A 22549-nucleotide genomic window follows, 5' to 3' on the forward strand; every position below is an offset into this window, starting at 1 on the left:
AGGGATCATGATGGCACCCTGTGCACTAAACACCGGCTGTTTGGTGCCTCCTCCTCGTATTGGTCAATGTTGCAGACCCGTTACATGATGCTGCTAGTGCAAACCTAGAACAGTTTGGAAACCACCTGCCACATGGGCTCCATTTCCTTTCACTTTTCTCTATTGGCAGTTAGGCAAAGACACATGATAAGACACTCCCAACCCCAGAGTTACTTGGTCATTTTGACCCTAAGAAACAATGATTTCTGCTTGGATGGAGTGTCTAGATTAGATTTTAAACAGTTGACCAAGGATGTGAGGCCATCTTGCATTTCTGACGCAACTGGTAAGACCCTATCTAGCAATTAACGGACTTTCTCCAGAGCTTGGCTGGTTTTCATCCATCTCGTCCACGTGTACCTGAGATCCTGCCCCTGCGCTTGAACTTGCATTTCCCCAAAGGCACCGAATACAAGTTTCTTTGTGTGCAAAGTAAGTAGCAAATTCATCGCAATGGGATTGATGACATAAATCCAGCAACTTTTGTAGAAGCAGCTTTGTGCTAGAGCCCAATATACAGTCAGCTGTTGTTATAAACAGGATAAAACTGTCACGAATATGACTCATGCATCATTGCTCCCTTTGTAGGCAGGCAGAGAATGCAGCAAGTGGTCCAATAACTGAGCTCATTAACGAGACAGTTCACGTCCCACGGGAGGCCAAACAGACTTGCTTGGGCATACCACTTGCACAGGAATAGTTATATCAGGAACTTGCATTGGGGATCTTGCTTCTGCCTCCTTAAAACTGGAGGAAAGGAATTGGCACCTTTTCATGCACAATTGCTACTGCCACCACCTCGCTGTTTGCAACCTGCTTTTCAGCTGACTAAACTCAGTGAACTGAAAGACTTAGTCCAATGGAGAGCGGAACGAGAGACCTTAAAATAAAGGAGGTAAGCCACCTAGAAATATAAATAAATATTGCAAACCTACCCCTTTGAGGCTTGCTTTCCCACCATTTAGTCCCATTGTGACCATTTAGGGAAGGGGTTGGGGACCAATAGCCGCATCCTCATTTAAGGGGTCATTTGTCCCCAGAGAAAGTATACGTTAGACAACTTTTCTGAGGGTGTGTGTGGCAAAATTCTAAAATCTTCTGTGGGTATCCCATTACTTTGATATTCAGGGTATAACAGGGTTCTGAGTCTTTCCCTGGCGTTACTCTGTTCTTTCCTATGGGTCATTCTGTTCAGGAAACATCTAGAAGGGGCAGAAAAGTTTTTGTGAAGGTAAACAAGCTAAAGAAAACCTTAGCTGTTTCTATTTAAAAGATAAGAACTCCACCCCAAATAACTCCCCTCCCCCAGTTGATCTTAAGGAGCAGGTTTGCCATAGCTTCATGAAATGCTGAAAAGGCCGGGCCGAATAGTTCAGTCCACCACTCTTTTCTTAAAATTATTTTGCGCTAGGAGAATCTAATACGTTTTGTAGGGTCTCAGTAAGGCAGGTGTGGAGAACCTGTGCTGCACTACAAATCCTGTTATGCCTACAATTCATTGGCTACACTTGCTGGAGGTGATGGGAGTTGTAGTTCAGCAACATCTTGTGGGTCAAACATTTCCCATATTTGTATCAGGGCATCAATCAGTACAGCTTTATAGACTTCCGTTAGCCTCATTCTTCTTGAGGTGGTAACTCTATCTCTGGGCTGTACGGCTTCAGAATGGAAATGGAGGCTAATGCGATGAAAATGAGCATGTAAGGGAAAGACTAGGTCAGGATCTTCCACCCATTGTCAACATGGAGGTTTTTGTATTTGTAATACTTGGGCGTGTGAGCCTCTTCCTGCAGTCTGAAGTCATATAGCTCAGGCATAGATTTACCACCTCTGGGAGAATTGGGCTCAGCCAGTCTTTCTGCCTCCTTTCCATTAACCTTATATCGAACCCAGGAACCATACAGAGTCAGACTACTGCTGCATCCAGCTCATTATTGTTGACACTGACATACTGGCAATGTTAAACGCAGGACTCGTATTTACTAGTTCATGCCATGTTTATGTAAAAACACACCGGTCTGAAATCCTGGACGCCTTCTGCCTAACATCTAAATTATTTTGCTTAGAAATGCTTCCGCCAAATTCCTGAGTTTTATTTTAAACCATAAGCATGATATTCAACTGTGGTGTGTTTCAAAAGGCTTGCACTTGGTTTGGACTTTATGCATGTATACTCAGAAGGCTATCCCTGCTGCGCTCTATTGGCTTACTTCCAAGTAAGTAAGTGTAATATAGCACTGCAGTCTAAAACCTAATCTGAGGGTACCATGGCTGCTGGTTTTGTTTAGGTGGCCCAGCCAAGTTGAGCAAATTTAATCTGCCGTCTGAAATTCTCCAGCCTATCATTATATTTCCAATGGTTGTCCTTAGCCCACAGGGTCACTGGTACACTTGTGCTCACAAAAGTGCAGGATATATTTTACCAGTTGCTGGTCCTTAATTGCCCTCGGGCAAATTCTCCCAACTGAAACATTCTTCCCAGGTCAGTTCCTGAGCAACTGTCCTCATAATGGGACGACAGCCTGTTTCCTCCCCTATTCCCTTCCCATTCAGAAAACCTGCTGAGAGATCCTGCTGCCCTCTGCTGCCCCAGGAATGCCAAGCCAAAGACATCTCTATCTGATTTCCCACAAGGGCATGAGGTTAAGTAAAAGATCTAACTATATGGATAGGAAATCCAGAAATAAAACAAATGAGTGGTGAAGGCTTCCTAACACATCAGGTTTAGTACCTGAAACAAGACCGGGTAATTTGGCATTCCAAGATTCATGGAGAAGATCAGCTGATAATACCCTGAATTCTGACCTTTGACCATAATACAGGGGTACCTCAGGTAACAGACGCTTCAGGTTACAGACTCCACTAACCCAGAAATAGTACCTCGGGTTAAGAACTTTGCTTCAGGATGAGAACAGAAATCGTGTGGTGGCAGCAGGAGGCCCCATTAGCTAAAGTGGTACCTCAGGTTAAGAACAGTTTCAGGTTAAGAACAGACCTCCAGAACGAATTAAGTTCTTAACCAGAGGTACCACTGTAAAAAGATTGATTGATGATAAGACTGTTGGAAGCACTCCTAGAATTTACATGTTTTAAATCCTTGCTTCCACCAAAGGTAAGGCTACCCTCCTTTCTTAATGTTGCAGATGAGATATCACTGGATAGACACAGCAGGGTGTGAGTGAGTACTTCTCTAACTCCTCAATAAAGAAGGAAAAGTAATGGATATGTGCATTTAAAGTTGCATTTGGAAATGCACACCCATTTGGAAGTAGCACAGCAAGAGTAGGTTTGCATTTGCATCTGGGGGACAACTGAATTCAGGTGCTACCCACCTGCAGCTCCCTTTTCCCAATGAGATGTGTATTTTGAAGCCCATCTGAGCGGGATCCCCCATCCATGTTCTGCCCCAACTTGGAATGCATAACTGCTCTTTATTAGAACTGCAATGAAGCATAACTCTTGCTATGGAGTACTGAAACTGAAGCAGAGTGGCAACACTGGTAGCATCCACAAAGTTTCCTGAACAGTACTACTTCTTCTTCTTCTCTCTGATTCCTACTGAAGATAATAGAGAAGGCATAGTTTGCCCTTAATGATGTTGTCATGTAGACAAATCTGATTAGTTCAATGGCAACAGTGATGCTTATGTTCCCTAAGTTATCTATGATCCCATGATTGGCTAGAATCTTGCAAGGAAGAAGCTCTTTCAGATCATTTAAATGGCAGCAGTGATGTTAGCATGTTCACTGATTGGTTGGCTATAGTGACTCAGTTAAGAAGCTTTTCCAAATCATTTAAAACTGTCCAAAATCAAGGTAACAATGGCCGCAAATAGGCATGAAAAATCTATAAGAGAGTATAAAGCAGCAGTTTTCACAAACATTTTCATACTTCATGAAACAGCAACTTTCACACTGAAAACCAAGCTCTAATGATAGAATACCTTCAGTTGGCAAAGTTATCAGGAAGAGTAAGAAACGACACGAAACAGAGAGTCTACAAGGAATGGAGAATATTTAAAGAATACTTTAAAAATCATTATAAGAGTGAAATTCTCTTGGCAGAACTAGACTGATTCTTGTAAAACAAAAAGTGTAAGTAATATTATGTTAGGTTAGGACATATGAAGATAATTGAATGTAATATGAGGCTGCGCGTTATAAAGGAAAGAATAGACACAGTAAATGAAAATTTGGAAGTCTTTTTAAAGTTTATTTATAGAAATCTTTTTTTTCCTTTCCCCTTCTTTTTATGAAATTGTATTTGTATGAACATAAAGGACAATTTGTTATTATATTCGTACAGAAGATTTGTATAAAATTATGTACTTGTTTTTCCTTATTTTTATTCTTCTTCTTTGTTCCAGCTTTTGTATTGAATACTGTTGTATATATAGACTTCTTTTTTTAACTGAAACTAATAAAGATTATTAAAAAAGAAGGGGGGAACCCTAAGATCATGAAAATTCAGCGCAGCACTAATTTTCACTTACTTTGCTAACTATGCAGTCTTGCAGCACAGTCCTATGCATGTTTAGTTGAAAGATGCTTTCATGGTGTTCACAGTGTGCCTAGTTTTGTAGCTGGATAATACCAAGCAGTCATCAGTCTTGAACTAAAGTTATATAAAGTTTTATTGTTGGTTGGTATACATTTGGCTGGTATACATTTGGCCAGCAGAGGGAACAATAGACCTTGTTCTTGAGCAACATAAAGAGGGAAAAGCCTTTATCGTTCCTGCTAAGGAAATATAAATATAAAGAGGGAAATGTCAACAAGAATGACTGATAACAACCATGACTATAAATACTTTCACTGACTTAAGACAATTCAGGCAGAAAGGGTGCATTTAAAAATTTATTTCTTACATTGTGAAGTGATTTTTGTGGCTGCTTCACAGGAAATTCTTATACAAGGGTGCCATTTATGACTGAGACAACAACCTTCAGACTCCCAAAGTTTCACTCCTGAGCTTTTTCCAGGAGTGTCACGAGTGACTGGCCAAGGAAGAGATTTGGAGGCATGGTGAAAACATGACCCAGAATCTAGGAGCTCTGAGAAAAAGCAAACAGAGTGTTAGGAATCTGTAGGGAAATGTTCAAAACTAAATTGGCCTATATTGCAATATCTTTATAAGTCTGCTGTGAAGCCACACTTGGAATACGGGGTACAGTTCCAGTTGACACAACTCGAAAAGAACTAGAAAACGAAAGGATAATAAACATGATCAGATGATTGGAACAACTTCCCTACCAAGAAAGGTTACAAGGTGGAGATTGTAAACTTATGCATCGTGTAAAGAAAGTGGATAGAGAGAAATTTCCTACAGCCCTCAGAACCTGCAGCCATCCAACTGCTGCCTAACGCTGACGTCAGTGAATAAAACAGTTTTACCTGCTTGGGAAGAAATTGCTAGCATAAGGTTTGTCTCACATGTTTTTAATCCTCCAATGGGAAACACATCACGGGAAAGGGATTTGGAGTGTAGAAGCTGCAGGCAGAAAAAGCACCCATCCCATCATTGTTTCTGTGTTCCGGATTCCCAGCCCTCAAAGCTGCTTTTCTTTGAAAATGTTTCTGTGTTTTGTTACATGTGTTCATACAGTAGAGAGCAAGGACAAATGAGCAGAACCTTTATACAGGGTAGGAGAGGTGAGATTCTAAAGTCCACTTGTCCAGAAAGAAACTGCCTCTTGGCTTAAGCTAAACTTTGGAACCAAGTACTTGGTCAATAATACTTGCTACTTCTTGTCTCATACTTTGTGACTTGGTGAATGTTTGGGGTAGTATGTTGTGGTCCAGCAAACTGTTTTTAAGGAAGGGCACTGAGTTCACATGCAACACCAAACCATCGTTAAAACAAACCAAGGCTCATAAGCTAACAATCAACCATGACTTAGATCATGGTTTGTTGGAATAAACAAACCATAGATTGAGCAGGTTTTAGACTTAATGCTAAGCCATGATTCAATAAATCAGAGTTTAATAAACTATGGGTTAATGCCATGTGTGAACGAGGCCAATAAATGTTAAATTGTAAAATTTAGTATGGCAAATTGTTCTTTGTATGTTTCATAGCTATACAATGCTAGCTGCTGAACTGAGAAGGGGCATGCTTCTTGACCTATTTAAATATCACCCTTTCCCCATACACTTTGTATGCCAAGTTTCTTGTGCACTCCCTAAAGGGGTAACATTATGACTTCATATGTTATCTATGGTCTTCAGGATAAGGTATCTTCTTAGAGCATACTAATTCAAGCGACTGGGGGGAGGGTGATAACAGGTGTGAGGAAGGACATTCTGAGATACTACAGGTCATAGAAAGCTCCTCAGTGGGCCAGGAGACTGACATACAGTGACAGTAACAGATGGAAATATCAACTAAGAGTCAAATCTGTCTCTAACCTTTAGCACTGCTGAGCCAAAATGCATATCACTTTGAAATGGATGAGGGGGGTATAGGAAAGTACCAGTAGAGCCTGAAGACCAGCTGTGCCTGCCTTCTGTACTTCAACACACTGGAGTCCATCTGGAGTATATAAGCCAAAAGAGAGCAAGAACGGGTCCTTAAAGAAGAGAGAGACTGGAGAAGGCCTATAGAAGACATGGAGCCAAAAGCCAAGGTGAAAAGGTAAGAATGATATGAAGAGCCGCTCTGATTGTATAAGAAGATATACATCTCTATTCAGAAGGATTTTATATTATATATACATCCATTTTTACAGTATAATATATATTTACATCCATTCTTACAGATTACTGTAATGTTGAGAAGTTATCAGGACCATTATTGCAGACTGAGATTTAGAGACAATGATTTTTCCAGCACCATTCAATCAGAGCAGAGGAACTTAAATATTTATGCTCATGTTTGGATTAGATGACCTTTAAGGTCCCCCCCCCCAAAAAAACCCCCTCTATCATTTATTTGAGACACAACACTGAATATGCCCCACCCACAAATAAAAACCCAATGTTTAAAATATTTAATTTAGTTACTAGTCCTTATGGTTTTAAAATGTGGAGAGCAGCTCATGAAATGGGTTTTTTTTTAATCGTGTGTTTTTGTGTTGTGACCCACCCTGGGATGTATAGATGAAAGGCGGTATGCAATTTTAATAAATGATAATGATAAGAAGCAAAAACTAGCCCAAGGCTGTGTAGGATTTTGTGTTATCATGGGGCAGGGATTCAGTGTCCTAAAGACTTCTGTGTCCCTCTGCAAGAGAAGCAAATGAAGTCCAAACTGATGTGGGGGTGGCGCTGTGAGTTTGTGTAGATATAGTATGTGGGGTAGAAGCCTAGCCTTAGAGGTCACCTCAATCAGGGACCTAGACAAGAACTTTGTTGTCCGTCTCCAGCAAGAACGCCACAGATGCTGTGAACCGCCCAGAGATCTAAGGATGAAGGGTGGTAGACAAAACAAACAAACAAACAAATAAGGTGTAGGAAAGGCCTGACTTCACCCAGATACAACTAAGTTTAGTGCTGCTTAGCAATTAAACAGTAGAGTTCAGTGGGTGTTTTGACAGACTGCATCACAGAAATAGGGAACTAATTAATATGATGGTCTAACTCAGCATAATGCTGCTCTGTATGCAGACCACTAAGGCTAAGTCAATAATTTCCAAGCTTTGCTCTTAAGCAATAAAAAATGAACCTGGCATAAGATAGTTCTGCATTTGTATTCAACCTAAAATCTTTTTTTGCTGAAATAAATTCCAAATGCTTCTGCAAGTTCTCCCTGTGTACATTTTTTATGTCTCACTAACCCTGTGTGTTGCAAACACATACACATATAAACATATATCGCCAGAGAGGTGTGGCTTTTCAAGATTGCGGCATAGAATGGAACAGACACACATCACAAATATGCACCCACACAATGCTGAGCTGTAGTGATGACTCCTTGAACCTGACTGGCTATCAGTTACTTCCAGGGGGTTGGCATGTATGGCTGTGCTACTTAGGCCAGGAAGGGGCTGGGTCATTCTGGTGCAGTTAGCCATAAGCAATATTTTTTATCATCACCAATGCAGAGTCTCCAAAACAAAGCAAAGCAAAAGTGCAGATGGCTGCTTCCAAAATGGCGTGTTTTCCAATGGATTTTGCTCCATGAATGGTGCCAAGCTGCCTGTGGTTAGAGCCATAGATGATGATGAAGAGTATGGAAAAAGGTACGCCAGGGAGCACCAAAGCCCATTTCCTGGGGTTGGGAGAGTAACTGTGAAATTACTGCCCAGCTGACATAGGAACAAGTGAGGGATTGCTCAAATTGCTAAATAAATACCATATTTTCTTTGCTGCAGGAAAACACAAGATGCCAATTTTGAGAAAGAGATATTGGTGACATCTGCAAACAATTCAGGTAATTTTGAAGCTTAGCAAGTTGCAAGACAGATATATATTATTGTGGCTACTTGGCAAAATGGTGCCATGGCAAGGCAGGGAAAACCTAGAGTCCAGTTAAGACCACTCACTGCTTCTACATCTGAGCTCACACCAGCATAAGTTGGAATCTTACCTTGCCTCAGTTGCAGAATCAAAAGCAGTGAAAAAGGCAAGAATGGGAGGTGTTCTCAACATTCAGTAGTAAGACGAAGATGATAAAATGATTGTTAACTGGGTTTAGAAATCCTGCATGAGAAGCCATAAGCAACAGCAGCTCCGTGTCCATCTGCTACCTGGAGAAGGGTGCATGTCCCACTGTCACACCATGGATTATTTACTGGCAATGTGACTGGAGCTGGACATAGTTGTGTCTGTGTGAGGAGACCATGTTATTTTGAAAGAGGGCACTGGGGCAGCCAGAGAGACAAAGAAGAGTGGATACTACAAGAGTAGGTCATTAGCTGATAGTTCAGAAGGAAGGTGTGTGTGTGTGTGTGTGTGTGTGTGTGTGTGTGTGTGTGTGTGTGTGTTTGCATCCTCCTGAATATAGGTGTGTATCCACAGAACATCTTTGTGGATTCTGCCAGCAACAATTATTTTAGATAGAAAAGGCAGAGATCTGGGTTCTGGTCCTCTGACTTCAGAGGACAGGACTTCTAGGCATCTAACCAGAAGATCAAACAGAAAAGAGGTTAATGATGGGATTTACACCATAACATGACAGTCATCTAGACTAGACCAGTAGCAAAAAGGGCCTTCAGTGGAACAGCACAAGCTTCCGACACAAGATGTTTGATCCCTAACTATGGTATTGAAGAGGAATGGGTACTTGTGACCCTCCAGATGCTGTTGTCTCCAGCTATAACTCTCCTCAGTTCCAAACGGTAAGGCCAATGGTTGGGAATGATGGGAGTTGTAGTCCAGCAACGTCTGGAAGGCCACCGGTTCCCCATTCCTTGCCTTGACAACATGAGATTTGGAAGAGCTTAAAATACATGCACATTCTTGAGACAGTGGCATATAATACGCAGAATGATTGGCACATGATCAGATAGAAACAGTAAGTATCTGACTCATTCATACAGGATGTTTTTCATTAGCCCAGTCCTTTTCATCCCATCTAGCAATTCCTGCCTCCTCCCCAACCCCTGGTCAATTTAGCTGTGATACATCATGGCAGTAACACTGATCCTTTCATTGAACCAAGAGTAATGGAGGAAGGTAAAATCAAGAAGGCTTTTAGCTCTTGGGACCTCCCATTAGCTGGTACTCCAGCAGCAAGACCGCACAAGCTCTCAGCTCTGGTACAATGTTGTGCTGCCCCCTTGTCCCGCACGCTATGTGGAGCATCATGAAAAAACAAAGGTAGAGGAAAGTTCACCATCCCATGAGTACTTTTTTAAACAGCTATGGCTTGTATGTCAACTATGATTGTTCTTGGACAGGGATAGTCTTGACATGGTGATCTATGTGTTGGTAACCTCAAGACTCTATCAATGCAATACCCTTTATGTGGGGCTTCCCTTGTGCCAGGTCTTGGGGCTCCATCTGGTGCAAAACACTATGACTTGCCTATTGTTGGAGACAGATTATTGCCGGTACATAACTTTGGTGCTCAAGAGTTGCAGTGGCTGGCAATGCACTACCTAGCCAGGTTCAAGGCTCTTGGATTAATTTACAAGACCCATAACAATCTGGGTCCAGGATACCTCAAGGACCACCTAATCCCCTATATTCCTGTCCAATCATGGATGTCTTCAGAGGAGTCACAATTGTACAGTCCTGATGCTGTGTCATGATTAGCTACAGAGACAGAATCCTGACTATCTACGTGCCCGGGAGGCTGGGTGGATTATATGTTTGGCAGCAATCTCGAGTTCATCAACAGCTACATATTTAGTTACAGCAGCTATTCTGCTGCATAACTTTAGGTAAGGCTGTATTAGCCAAGTCCCTGCTGCTTACATACTGTGCCCCATCTCTGCCCTTTTTTTATGACAGCAAATTTCCTGCTAAAATTTATGCTAGTGTAAGAATGCCATTAAGTTGGCCATTGGCCCCAATTAGAATTGTGTTTGGTAGGGGGAATTGGGAGCACTCCTCTACCCATCCAACCAGTATAACTCCCAAGTAAAGCATTCAGAATTTGTCAGTTGCTAGGTACCATTGGCTAAATAAAGCTACATGCTCTATGAAATGTCAGCTGAATATACATTTGCTGTCAGATGTACATCTTTAAAGACACCCAAGTCTTGGTCTAACAGGGGCAGGTGGTAAGACATGGAAAATCACATGTGTTAGCAGTCTGCCAAAGATGGAGGTCCTTATCTAGCATTTTATTGACACTCCTGTATCTGCAAGGGTTTCTCCATTCATATCAATGGAAGCAAGATGCTTATATGAGTGTTCCTTTGTGTACCCCACTCTGCTGGCTCCAGTGAAATGAATGGGACAGTTGTCCAAGAGCTCTGAATGTGCTCTGGATCAAGATTATGGTTGGCAACCTTCATAAAAGGCATATCTATATCTCTCTATCATCTATCTATCTATCTATCTATCATCTATTTATATATCTATATATCGCCGGTGTGGTGTAGTGGTTAAGAGCGGTAGTCTTGCAATCTGGGGAACCGGGTTCGCGTCTCCGCTCCTCCACATGCAGCTGCTGGGTGACCTTGGGCCAGTCACACTTCTTTGAAGTCTCTCAGCCCCACTCACCTCACAGAGTGTTTGTTGTGGGGGAGGAAGGGAAAGGAGAATGTTAGCTGCTTTGAGACTCCTTAGGGTAGTGATAAAGCGGGATATCAAATCCAAACTACTACTACTACTACTCTTCTTCTTCTTCTTCTTCTTCTTCTTCTTCTTCTTCTTCTTCTTCTTCTTCTTCTTCTTCTTTAGTGGCCTTAATTCTCTCCTCCTACTTGTGTCATACCTCTCACATTCTTTGAGGATGAGTCATGTATGTTAAATGTATAGCCACAATACACTATACCGTAGTGTGTGTGTGTGTGTGTGTGTGTGCGTGCAGCCTAGTCTTATTTCATTGCTTTCAGTGGAATCTGTCATAAACTAACCTTTGGTGCAATGATGCTATTTACTATTGCTATCAATGCACCTCTGAAGTTTTCTATGAGGTATAGTGGCATTTATTTCCAGCTCTTAACAAACACCAATTTGGCTTTACATTCCAAAGAGCTTTGTGTGACCCAGCCCATGAGAAGCCTTACAGTGGATGAATATGCAAAAGCCTTTAAGTCATTCTTAGACCATTCAACTGAGCACCAATGCATGAGCCAGTTCAATAAGGAGGAGCTGCCAGGTATAATAGCCAGGTAAGAAGAAAAAAATCAGAATGCTTAAAAATATGAATTTTGGGAAATGGTCAAATGTCCGTAGCTTCCTGCACTCTAATGCTCATCCTTCTCTAAAGGTCTCAAGGAATATTTATTTATTTTTCATTTATGTCAATTTCATTTATGTCCATTCTATGATAATGCACGTGCAACGTGCAAACAAATCTCATGGGATGCCTTGCAACCAATCCTGAGTTCAGTAGGGTTTACTCTTACTTAAGTGCAAAGGACTGTGATCCAACTCTTGGTGAAACTCCATATGGGAACTCTAGATGGAAACTCCTCTGTTTTGTGCATTATTTGCCCATTTGGCTTCACCCAAGTTACATTATTTAGATGGAACACTCTTAATTTAAGGCAATCAATCTTAATTTAAACGGTTACAGCTTCACAGAGCATCACTGATGTTGCTTAATTCAGGGCAGTTTGATCTAGTGACTCTAGTGCTCAAGAACTGTACTGCTACCGTATTTTTCACTCTATAAGACGCACCAGACCATAAGACGCACCTAGTTTTTGGAGGAGGAAAACAAGAAAAAAATATTCTGAATCCCAGAAGCCAGAACAGCAAGAGGGATCGCTGCGCAGCAATCCCTCTTGCTGTTCTGGCTTCTGGGATAGCTGCGCAGCCTGCATTTGCTGCATAAGATGCACAAACATTTCCCCTTACGTTTTAGGAGGGGAAAAGTGTGTCTTATAGAGCAAAAAATACAGTATATGACACAGAAATGCTAGCCTGAGTTCATTATGGTTATTGATGTGTACACATAAATTTATTGGACAAAAATGACTGGAACACAAATCTTCTAGAGATATCTATGGAAGCGGGGGGAAGCATATATTGTGATATTTATTGCTCAAACTGCATCTTGCTGTGAGAAAGTTTTGGCAATGCATTAGTGACAGTAGCATACGGTTTAGCAAAATAAATGTAGGGCTGCCATACATCCGGATTTTCCCAGTTGAAACTGGGATTTCAAAGGTGGAATTGACATGTGGGGGGGAATTTCTGAAAGGTGGCGCTTTGCCCTGGATCTTAGGCAAGTCAATAGAAAAATCATAGGTTGTTGTTTTTTGCGTTTTTGTAAACTTTTGGGGTGTCCCAGTTTTTACTTTTGAAATATAGCAACCCTAAATAAATATCAAAACTCCTGTATTTTAATGCTGTATAATAAATGCTTATCCTTTTAGCCTTGGAAATGGAAAATCTACCATCAATGTGCTAGGTGTGGGAAGTGGCACAGGTAAGGAACAAAAATCTAAAAAAAATAATTCAGTTATGTATCTGCTTTGAGTGGGACACTCATGGTGGCAGCTGCCAATGCTTTGTTGTTGATTTTTCCTTTCTTTTAATATAGACACACAGCCTATTTTGCTTTCAGGCTAAGGCATCCATTGGTCAAAATTATAAATAATATGTGGCTTATTCCCTGTGCACATTTTCCTGAATCTAGATTTATATAAGTGCAATGAAGTTGGATTATTTCCTTTCAGTGTCCATTATTCCACTTGGAGTACAGTTCCAGGTGTTATAAGGCTTCAGTGTCTGGTACTGTTTCTGTATAATGTCTGAGAGGATTTTTTTGTAGGGTTTTATTTATTTATTTATTTTTGCATAGACTATAGAAGGAATGGGTATAGCTCAACAGTTAAAGCCCCTGTTTTCCAAGCAGAAGGGCCCACGATTGATCCCTGGCATCTCTGGGTAGGGCTAGGAAAGATCGTTGAAGGGCCATTGTCCATCAATGTCAACAATACTGGGCTAAATGGACAAACAGTCCGAGTCACAATCAGGTAACTTCCTATGCCAGTGCTGGGGAAATGGCTAGTAGCACTTGTTTAAAGCATCTGAAGCTTCTCTGAGGTATACCTGGAATACAGCATGATCCTCAGCATGTTTACTTTGAGATCAGCCACACTGAGTTCAATGGAAATAAATTCTAGATAAATATGCACATGATTTCAACCTTAAGGACTGACTGATTTTAATGAATGAATTTGCTTTGAACTTATCTTATAGGTGAGCAAGACTTGAAAATGATTAGGATAATTCAGGCTGTGCATCCAGGAATCTTTATCAAAAATGAAGTCATAGAGCCCAACCCTCAACACATTTTGGCGTATAAAGGTACAGCATTGCAGTCTTTCTCTATCAGGATAACTGTGCTTATGTTTTGATCCACATGAAGTTCACTTTATCGATTATTTCATAAACAGAGGCTGTAAGAAATTCAACTGACCTAAAGAATGTCTCATTCAGCTGGCACCAGTTGACATCCATGGAATATGAGAAGCAGGCAAAAGAGCAGAACATTCAAAAGAAATACGACTTCATACACCTGATCCAGGTAAATTAAGGACCGATCATATGACATTCTCTGTTTTTGTGTTAGCTCACATTCTTTCTTCAATATAATCAACAACACTTAGGTGTCCTGGTATATGACAGGCCATATTTCACCAGTTCATCGGAATGGAAAGGAAATGGATGTGATGATGATAATTCCTGCCAAATTATACTTTAGCCTTTACATAGGATTTGCTTAGTTTTGTGTGAGCAGCAATACATGTCTGGGATGCAGACTAAAACCATATTTTGTGCACGTAAAATCTGACAAAAAAGCGAGGGTTAAGGAAGGAAGGGAACACTCTTCTTCCCATGGGACTGCCCATACAGATACAACCTCGTATTGTCCCAATCTGTAAAATTAGAATTAATGTGGTTTTTTTAAATGGAGAATAAAAGCAATGGGGAATTTATTAGTTTTCATATGCAGAAGCCCTCTATGAAGTTTATAATGATATATTAACAACAAAATGTTTCTTTTATACCTTTTAGATGCTGTACCGTGTGGAGGATGTTGCAAGCACTATCCGATTTTTTCACAGCTGCCTAGATTGTTATGCTAAGCTTCTGATTATAATATTATCAGGTGAGTGGTTTTTGTTGTTTTTGTTTTTAAAGTACTGATTCCCCAACTTGAGTAAGATTCTCCTGGAATTAATGGGGGCCCAGTTCAGGCACCAGCCAGGGACTGCCAATGTGAACAGTGCTGTGTGGGTGTGTGCCAGCCTGCCTGCCTGCCTGCCTGCCTTCAATGCACCCATCCCTGTGCACTCCAGGTTCACCCTTGACCTTTCCACATTGAGCAAGATGGGCAGAAGGGGGTTTCTAAGCACGTTCATAGAAACCTAGGCAAGTGCCCTATACAGTCAGACTTCTCCTTATTTGCCATCCTATGTTCTGTATATAAGGGACGTGGGTGACACTGTGGGTTAAACCACAGAGCCTAGGACTTGCCGATCAGAAGGTCGGCAGTTCGAATCCCTGTGACGGGGTGAGCTCCCGTTGCTCGGTCCCTTCTCCTGCCAACCTAGCAGTTTGACAGCATGTCAAAGTGCAAGTTGATAAATAGGTACCACTCCGGCAAGAAGGTAAACGGCGTTTCCGTGCACTGCTCTGGTTCACCAGAAGCAGCTTAGTCATGCTGGCCACATGACCCGGAAGCTGTACGCCGGCTCCCTTAGCCAATAAAGCGAGATGAGCACCGCAACCCCAGAGTCGGTCACGACTGGACCAAATGGTCAGGGGTCCCTTTACCTTTACCTTTACCTTTATCTGTATCTGTATCTGTCTCCCTTTCCCTTCCTGTCCAGAAGGCTGCCAGGGAAGGAGCAGATTGCTGTTGTGAGATACCTGAATTGTTTGCCTGCAGAGGGCTTCCTAACCCATCTTCCACTGCTCTATCTCTTAGTTTTATTTCTCATTTCAGCTTTGCCTCCTCTCTCTTTCAGGCTTTGCCCACCCACGTAAGATCAGACCTCAGGTCTAATGTGTGAAATGGGGGCTTGCCCATTTATTTATTTTTTAGACAGTAGATGTGGTGTTGGAGGCTCTTGATCAAGAGATTCTACAACTTATCAAGGAAAATTACTATTTATCAACTACAATATACTCATATACAGGGTGTGTGGGTGTGATTTCTATGTAGTAAGTGTGCCTACAATATTAGCTTTGGTTTATGTCGCCTTAATTCTCCACAATGGCTCAGTGAAACTCACAATTCCCTTCCCATAGGTAAGAGTGGGTGGGCCTCCATATGGAAAAATTACAGACACTGTCTTCCCCCAACTGACAGCGGCCACTACATCACAGCTGATGACATCAAAGTTGTCTTGGAAGGAATGGGAGTTACATATCAAGTATACAATTTCCCATCTTATTGGGATATAACTGAATGCTTTATTGAAGGAGATACTACTGGAGGTCAAACAATGGACTTTCTGACAGGAACTAAAGACTTTATGAATTCAGCACCACAGGATCTGAAGCAGAGTCTTCTACAGGCTTTGGGCCAGCCAGAATGCAGCACCAAGAAGGATGGAAGGGTTATGTTTGGAAATGATTTGAGTATGATTGTTGTAAATTCCTAATACCAGTCAAAATAGCAGACACCATTTTAGTTTGTGTTTGGTTAGGTACTGAGCAAGCAGAATCAGTTCTCTGTTGTGAAGAGAATTTGCTCAATACTGGAGAAGAGAGGGGCACAAACAGGGGAAGCTTAAACATTAAGAACTGGAAGCAAACATATTAGTGGATCTTTTGTGATTAAAACGGTATGTATCTTGTTTATCATAGCAGGAGATTGACATTAGTTTTCATGGATACACACTGCCTCTGAGGCGCAGGAAAGTGTTGCAACATAGTGCGTGATAATTTGAGTATATCAAGGAGAGACAGCAAACTTTAAATTATGTTCACATAGCAGAAAACAGGTACTAGGGACTAATATTTAATGTATTGTATATATTTAAGAAAGCTCAGTAGCCTAATTGTGTACATATTACATGATCCCTAGGTATTTAGCCCAGCAAATATTCTGTCCTGTGGTCCATTTCTCTCTCATTACTTTGCATCGTAATATGAATTTTGGATAATAGGAGCTCCTTACAACCAACAGTTAGAGGCCCTGAGGACTTTAGTACCTTTAAGATTTGGGAATTATTCAACACGGGCACACCATCAGCATGAGTATGTTTATGTACATCAGCCCCAAAGTAATATGGCAGGCCTGCCACTGCAATTTTTGTACTTTGATACTGTGTCCTTCCTTTTTAAAATAAATTGTTTCACACAGAGAGTTAATGTTTTCTTCTGTCATCAGACACATGGTATAGTTTCTCCAAATTAAAAACATCTAGCTGGAGTTGAGAAAACATACATCACACACACAGTGGTACCTCGGGTTAAGAACTTAATTCATTCCGGATGCTTTATTGCATTAACCTGAAACTGTTCTTAACCTGAGGCACCACTTTAGCTAATGGGGTCTCCTGCTGCTGCCGCACCACCACAGTGCAATTTCTGTTCTCATCTTGAAGCAAAGTTCTTAACCTGAGGTACTATTTCTGGGTTAACGGAGTCTGTAACCTGAAGTGTCTGTAACCTGAAGTGTCTGTAACCCAAGGTACCACAGTAAAATATATATATATATATATATATATATATATATATATATATATATATATGCAGGTTTTGGTGTCTTCGGGTGTCTTCCCGTGTAAGAGTTGGGGTGTCTAGGCGACGTTTCGACGAGGTCTCACTCGTCATCTTCAGGCTGGTGCTTTCGGCTTCTTGTTACTAGAACCAGAGGCACACAGAACGCCATCTCCAATCAACCACACCAGAACCAAACCCAGACCCTCTCCACAGATAAATTACAGACACCATCCAGTAGCCAAACCATAGTGGCACCTCCGGATGCTGCACCCCCCTGCAATCCCTACACAGATCTGGCTGGCACAGGACACAAAACCACAGCTCGCCCCTATACACGAAGCCAAGCCAGAGCACAACTAAGTGCAGTACAGCCATCTTCTCAGAAAAACTTTTCACAAGCTCAAGAGGTCAAGACACGAAAGCTTTAGCAACTAATCCACACCTAATGACCCTCCTAAGTGGTACTCAGAATATCACTCAAGTAATCACTCAAGATATCCCTCAAGTAATTAATGAACAAAAGAAGAAAAGGCACATTAACCTGGGAACTTCCTCTCTGCCCAGAACGTTGGAGGCTATACACCACACCCCCTCAACAGTATTTATAGGAACTCAAACACTGAGACCCTGCTCTGTTCTAGTAACAAGAAGCCGAAAGCACCAGCCTGAAGATGACGAGTGAGACCTCGTCGAAACGTCGCCTAGACACCCCAACTCTTACACGGGAAGACACCCGAAGACACCAAAACCTGCATTCCTGTACCCGTGAAAATCTACGAAAGCATATATATATATATATATATATATATATATATATATATATATATATACATACAGAGAGAGAGAGAGAGAGAGGAGGAGGAGCAGGCAGGGAGTTTGATGGATGTACCAGAACTTGCACCCCATTCTCTTGAAATGGACTTGCCTTATGTTTTCAGTGTTCCTAAACGCTTGCCTTTGGAGCTTACAGTGGCTAAAATGCTTCCCTTTTGTGCTGACTGGATGGCTCTAAAACACTGCTGAAGAAATAGTAATGGGTTATCAACCCCCTCCAACCCTGAACTGCTATATCCCTGTGTTTGTTGGTTCTGTACTGTTCCCGTTGCCTCCCAGACGGATATGGTATATAACCTGCTCCACTAGCACAGTAATGGTGCATCTCTGTCCCATATATAACTGGGTGTAGGATCAGTTTGCCTGTTACCAATCACGAGTTATTTTAGGACTTCTATTGGTAAGGAAGAGGTCACAGAGGATTCAAGAAAAGAAGCAGTTAAATTATGGTTGTGGGGAGAAAATTAAATATCTACCGTTAATTAACAGGCAATTCTCCAAGGAGGCAAAGCAATTAAAATAGGTTAGGAAACTCTAAGCTGAAACCCAAAATGTGAATACTGTACAGTGTTTTTTTTTGTTTTTGTTTTGCTTCACATGTTTTAACAATCATTTAACAAAAAAGGAAATTTGTCAGAATTACAGAATGGTAGAGTTGGAAGGCACCCCTAAGGGTCATCTAGTCCAACCCCTGAAATGCAGGAATCTCAACTAAATCATACACGACAGAGGGCCACCCAACCTCTGCTTAAAAAACTCCAGTGAAGGAGAGTCTACAAGTCCTCCCGAATGAGGACTAGATGACTCCCTAGTTGCTGCTTCTGCCTTCTGGGAAATCAAATTATCAGTGAGGTAATGGATAATTTTGTTGGACCTTAAATTCTTGGCAGAGTTTGAGTTCCAGCAGATATTGAGGAAGTTGAAGTCTCCCATGACTACAACTACAGTTCTCCTTTTTGAATGTTTGGTAATCTGTTCTAGGGAGACATCATCCAAGTCTTCAGTCTAGTGTGGATGTCTATAAAAGACACCCACAGTAAGGTCACTGTTGTTTCCCTCTCCTAGAATTTCCCCCATATCTTCTCAATTTGTCTTCCATACTCCAAGTCATGTACACATCATTTACATAAAATGTGATTCCTGCATATTGTTTAATTATGAGAAACCTTGAATCGTGCCCTTTATTTTGTTACCGTTAAGAGCAGTGGACTCGTAATCTGGTGAACCGGGTTCGTGTCTCCGCTCCTCCACATGCAGCTGCTGGGTGACCTTGGGCCAGTCATACTTCTGTGAAGTCTCTCAGCCTCACTCACCTCACAGAGTGTTTGTTGTGGGGGAGAAGGGGAAAGGAGAATGTTAGCTGCTTTGAGACTCCTTAGAGTAGTGATAAAGCAGGATATCAAATCCAAACTTCTCCTCCTCTTACTGTGTCTTTGCCAGTAACATAAACTTTGCTTCAGTGTCTAGCCTTCATATAGCTTGCTTCCCCCGCCCCTCCACCATCAAATCAACACACACACTGCTCAAGCACACTGGAATTAGTGTGGCCACTAGAGGGCTATGTAACTCAACACTTTTGATCATCTCCATTTCAAAGCTGTGTTAAGTTTTAACAGAAACATGAAGCTTGCTGCAAGGGTTTGCTCTGGGCTTCGTTTTGCTGGATCAGGGCACTGTGGCATCTGCTGCTCAGAAGAGCGGTGACGGCAGGGCGGGGGGAATCTGACCTATTTCAAAGTCCGGTTGTTGCCTTGATCATTCTTACCGCAGGCTGTCAGACCACTATGCGGTTGTTCCCTTTGTTTGTCTGCCAGGAACTGGGAGCTAAAATTCAAATTGGAATCTTTCGATACCAGGGAATCATTGGGAGGCAAGGGTGTCATCTATTTAAAGAACCCATAGAGAAATAAATGAGCTGCATGCTACTGATCAGTTATTGTATACTAAGTCCAGTATGGTGTAGTGTTTAGAGGGTTGAAAAAGGACCTGGGCCAGTCACTGTCTCTCAGCCTAACCTACCTCACAGGGTTGCTGTGAGAATAAAATAGGGTGAAAGAGAACTATGAATGCCACTTAGAGCTCCTTGGGAGGAAGGCGGGATATAAATACTAAAAACAAAACAAAACAAAACCCAATTGTTAATCAATTGGGAACAGGACACTGTCATGGGTACTTCCTTCCCCCAGACCTATGATGGTCATGCTCTACTTTACAGCAGGTTGTCCTCTGTTTAGTAGCAGCTGTGTGGTGGGGCAGTCCTAATCTTAGGCTGTGTACATACGTACATTTAAAACACATTCAGCCCCCCCCCTCCCAAGAATCCGGAGAACTGTAGTTTACCTTCACAAAGCTTTAATTCCCTTAACAAACTGTAGTTCCCAGGGTTTTTTTGGGGGGGGGGAGAGCATGCCTTAAATGTCTTCTCAATGTATGTATGTTATGCATGCAACTTAAAAGAGGTCTTCCTTCCTTTGTGCAAGGGATCATAATGGTTTTTGCACAGAATTTCCCCTCCTCCAAAACCACATAACACACATGGGCCCCCAAATGTGATATGAGCTTTGGAGAACCTGCCTTGTAGAAATCTTGAATCCACGAACTGTGTGGAGGGGAAATCGCAGACCTAGCAGTTGCCAGTGCCATCACGGTACTAAAAAACATTGATCCTAGGTGCAGATCCTCATGATTTTAACAAGGTATTCCCACCCACACAACCCACCATCAATTTAAAGGGAGAGGGATACAAAGGCAAGTATTAGAATGGGATCATATGACAAACTGATCCAGAGATTGAAAGCCATATGGTAGGGTCAGAGATGTCTCTCCAACCTGATGCTTACTGTTCTGTAAGGAAGAGAAAGTACCTGTGGGTGGGAGAAAGAGGGGAAAGATAGGGTAGCCACAGGTGGGTAGGAGCCTTGGCCTCACTGGTTTATCTGGGTGGGGAAGGGGAAAGTAGTTGAATTCTTTCCAGTGTGGCCTTTGGGGGGAGGGGATCCCACAACCTCTCCAAGGATCAGGGAAATATCCTGTTGCCTTTGCTGTTATAACTGAAAGGCAATTGCATTAATATTATTTCATATTCGGCTAATGTTATTTAATAAACTATTAAAAGCCTCCCTCTGCATTTCCATCAAGAAATGTTCAAGGCAGCTTGCAAAGTGTAGATACATGGCATGATCCATGCATTCTTCCCTTCCCTGGTCAGCTGGCAGTGCCCGCTGTAACTCACCGGCAGCCACAATCCTTTGCATGTTACTTAGAAGCAAAGTCCCACCGGGGTTGAAAGGGATTGCATCCTAAATGCTACTTTTATCTGCAGTGTTGCAAGGTACACTTTAAAAAAAGATACCTATAACCATTGTTATAGACAGATTTGTAGCTGTAGTTAAAAGAAGCCGTAGCCAAGGCACCGTCCCAAAGTAGATGCTGTGCACAAATTGAATGTTTATGATTTTTAAGAAGAGTAAACAAGTAAGGGGGGAAAGGCATCATATACTTCAATCTTTCTTGGACTGGAAGTGAGTTACAGTGCTATTTATGTTTCATCTTCTTTATAGCTTCCACTTGGCATGCTGCAAAATCACACCTTAGGTTTTCCGTTTTATTTATTTATTTTGCTTATAACCATTTGGAAGTTTGTGAAACAACTTGAACTTCCGATATACTGCTTTACTAGGAGTCTCCGTAACACAATGTCCTCAAGACTGGAGTGAGTGGGAGTATTTAGGGGAATATTTACAAAAATTCAATCTTAAATACAAATTCCAAATAGGGGAAATCTTCTGACAAGCAGTTGACAATATAAAGAATATTAGAAGGGTGAAAATAAGGTGGAGGTATTACTGCATATAGGGATGCGGGTGGTGCTGTGGGTTAAACCACAGAGCCTAGGGCTTGCTGATCAGAAAGTCGGCGGTTCAAATCCCCGTGACGGGGTGAGCTCCCGTTGCTCGGTCCCTGCTCCTGCCAACCTAGCAGTTCGAAAGCACGAAGTGCAAGTAGATAAATAGGTACCGCTCCGGCAGGAAGGTAAACAGTGTTTCCATGCACTGCTCTAGTTTGCCAGAAGCGGCTGATTCATGCTGGCCACATGACCTGGAAGCTTTACGCTGGCTCCCTCAGCCAGTAAAGCGAGATGAGCGCCACAACCCCAAAATCGTCCGTGACTGGACCTAATGGTCAGGGTTCCCTTTACCTTTATTACTGTATATGCAGCTAATTAAGATGCACAAAGAACTGTCATGGAATGTTGGGTGGGAAGTCCAAAATAATCCCTGTATAAGAATGGAAAATGATATCACTGTATAACTGAAAACTTATAAAAATGTAAATAATAAAGGGATTGGCAGTTGAATCTTACTTCAGTACTAGTAATGAGATTGTGTCCTGCACCAAACCTGAGGACAGCAGTTACCGGAGGGACAGGC

The 22549-nt window shown here is 41.8% G+C and overlaps 1 protein-coding gene across 7 annotated transcripts; it reads left to right on the plus strand.

The window, feature by feature from the left end:
* Nucleotides 1-249: 249 nt before the first annotated feature.
* Nucleotides 250-16884, plus strand: LOC308590202 (carnosine N-methyltransferase 2-like). Of its 7 annotated transcripts, none has more exons than XM_081199968.1 (11): nt 250-471; nt 628-934; nt 6453-6672; nt 8081-8218; nt 8351-8409; nt 11626-11764; nt 12977-13029; nt 13806-13913; nt 14003-14133; nt 14625-14718; nt 15864-16884. In XM_081199968.1, exons 3-11 carry the CDS (start codon nt 6647-6649, stop codon nt 16217-16219), a joined length of 1104 nt encoding a protein of 367 aa, XP_081056094.1. In that variant the 5' UTR covers nt 250-471; nt 628-934; nt 6453-6646; the 3' UTR covers nt 16220-16884. The 7 variants fall into 7 exon arrangements, with proteins under 7 accessions (XP_081056094.1, XP_081056098.1, XP_081056099.1 ...); XM_081199970.1 differs by lacking the exon at nt 250-471 and adding an exon at nt 2593-2681 and having other exon boundaries at nt 586-934; XM_081199972.1 differs by lacking the exon at nt 628-934.
* Nucleotides 16885-22549: the final 5665 nt, after the last annotated feature.

This window comes from Podarcis bocagei, assembly GCF_964188305.1.
Source record: "Podarcis bocagei genome assembly, chromosome: 1".
NCBI lineage: Eukaryota > Metazoa > Chordata > Lepidosauria > Squamata > Lacertidae > Podarcis > Podarcis bocagei.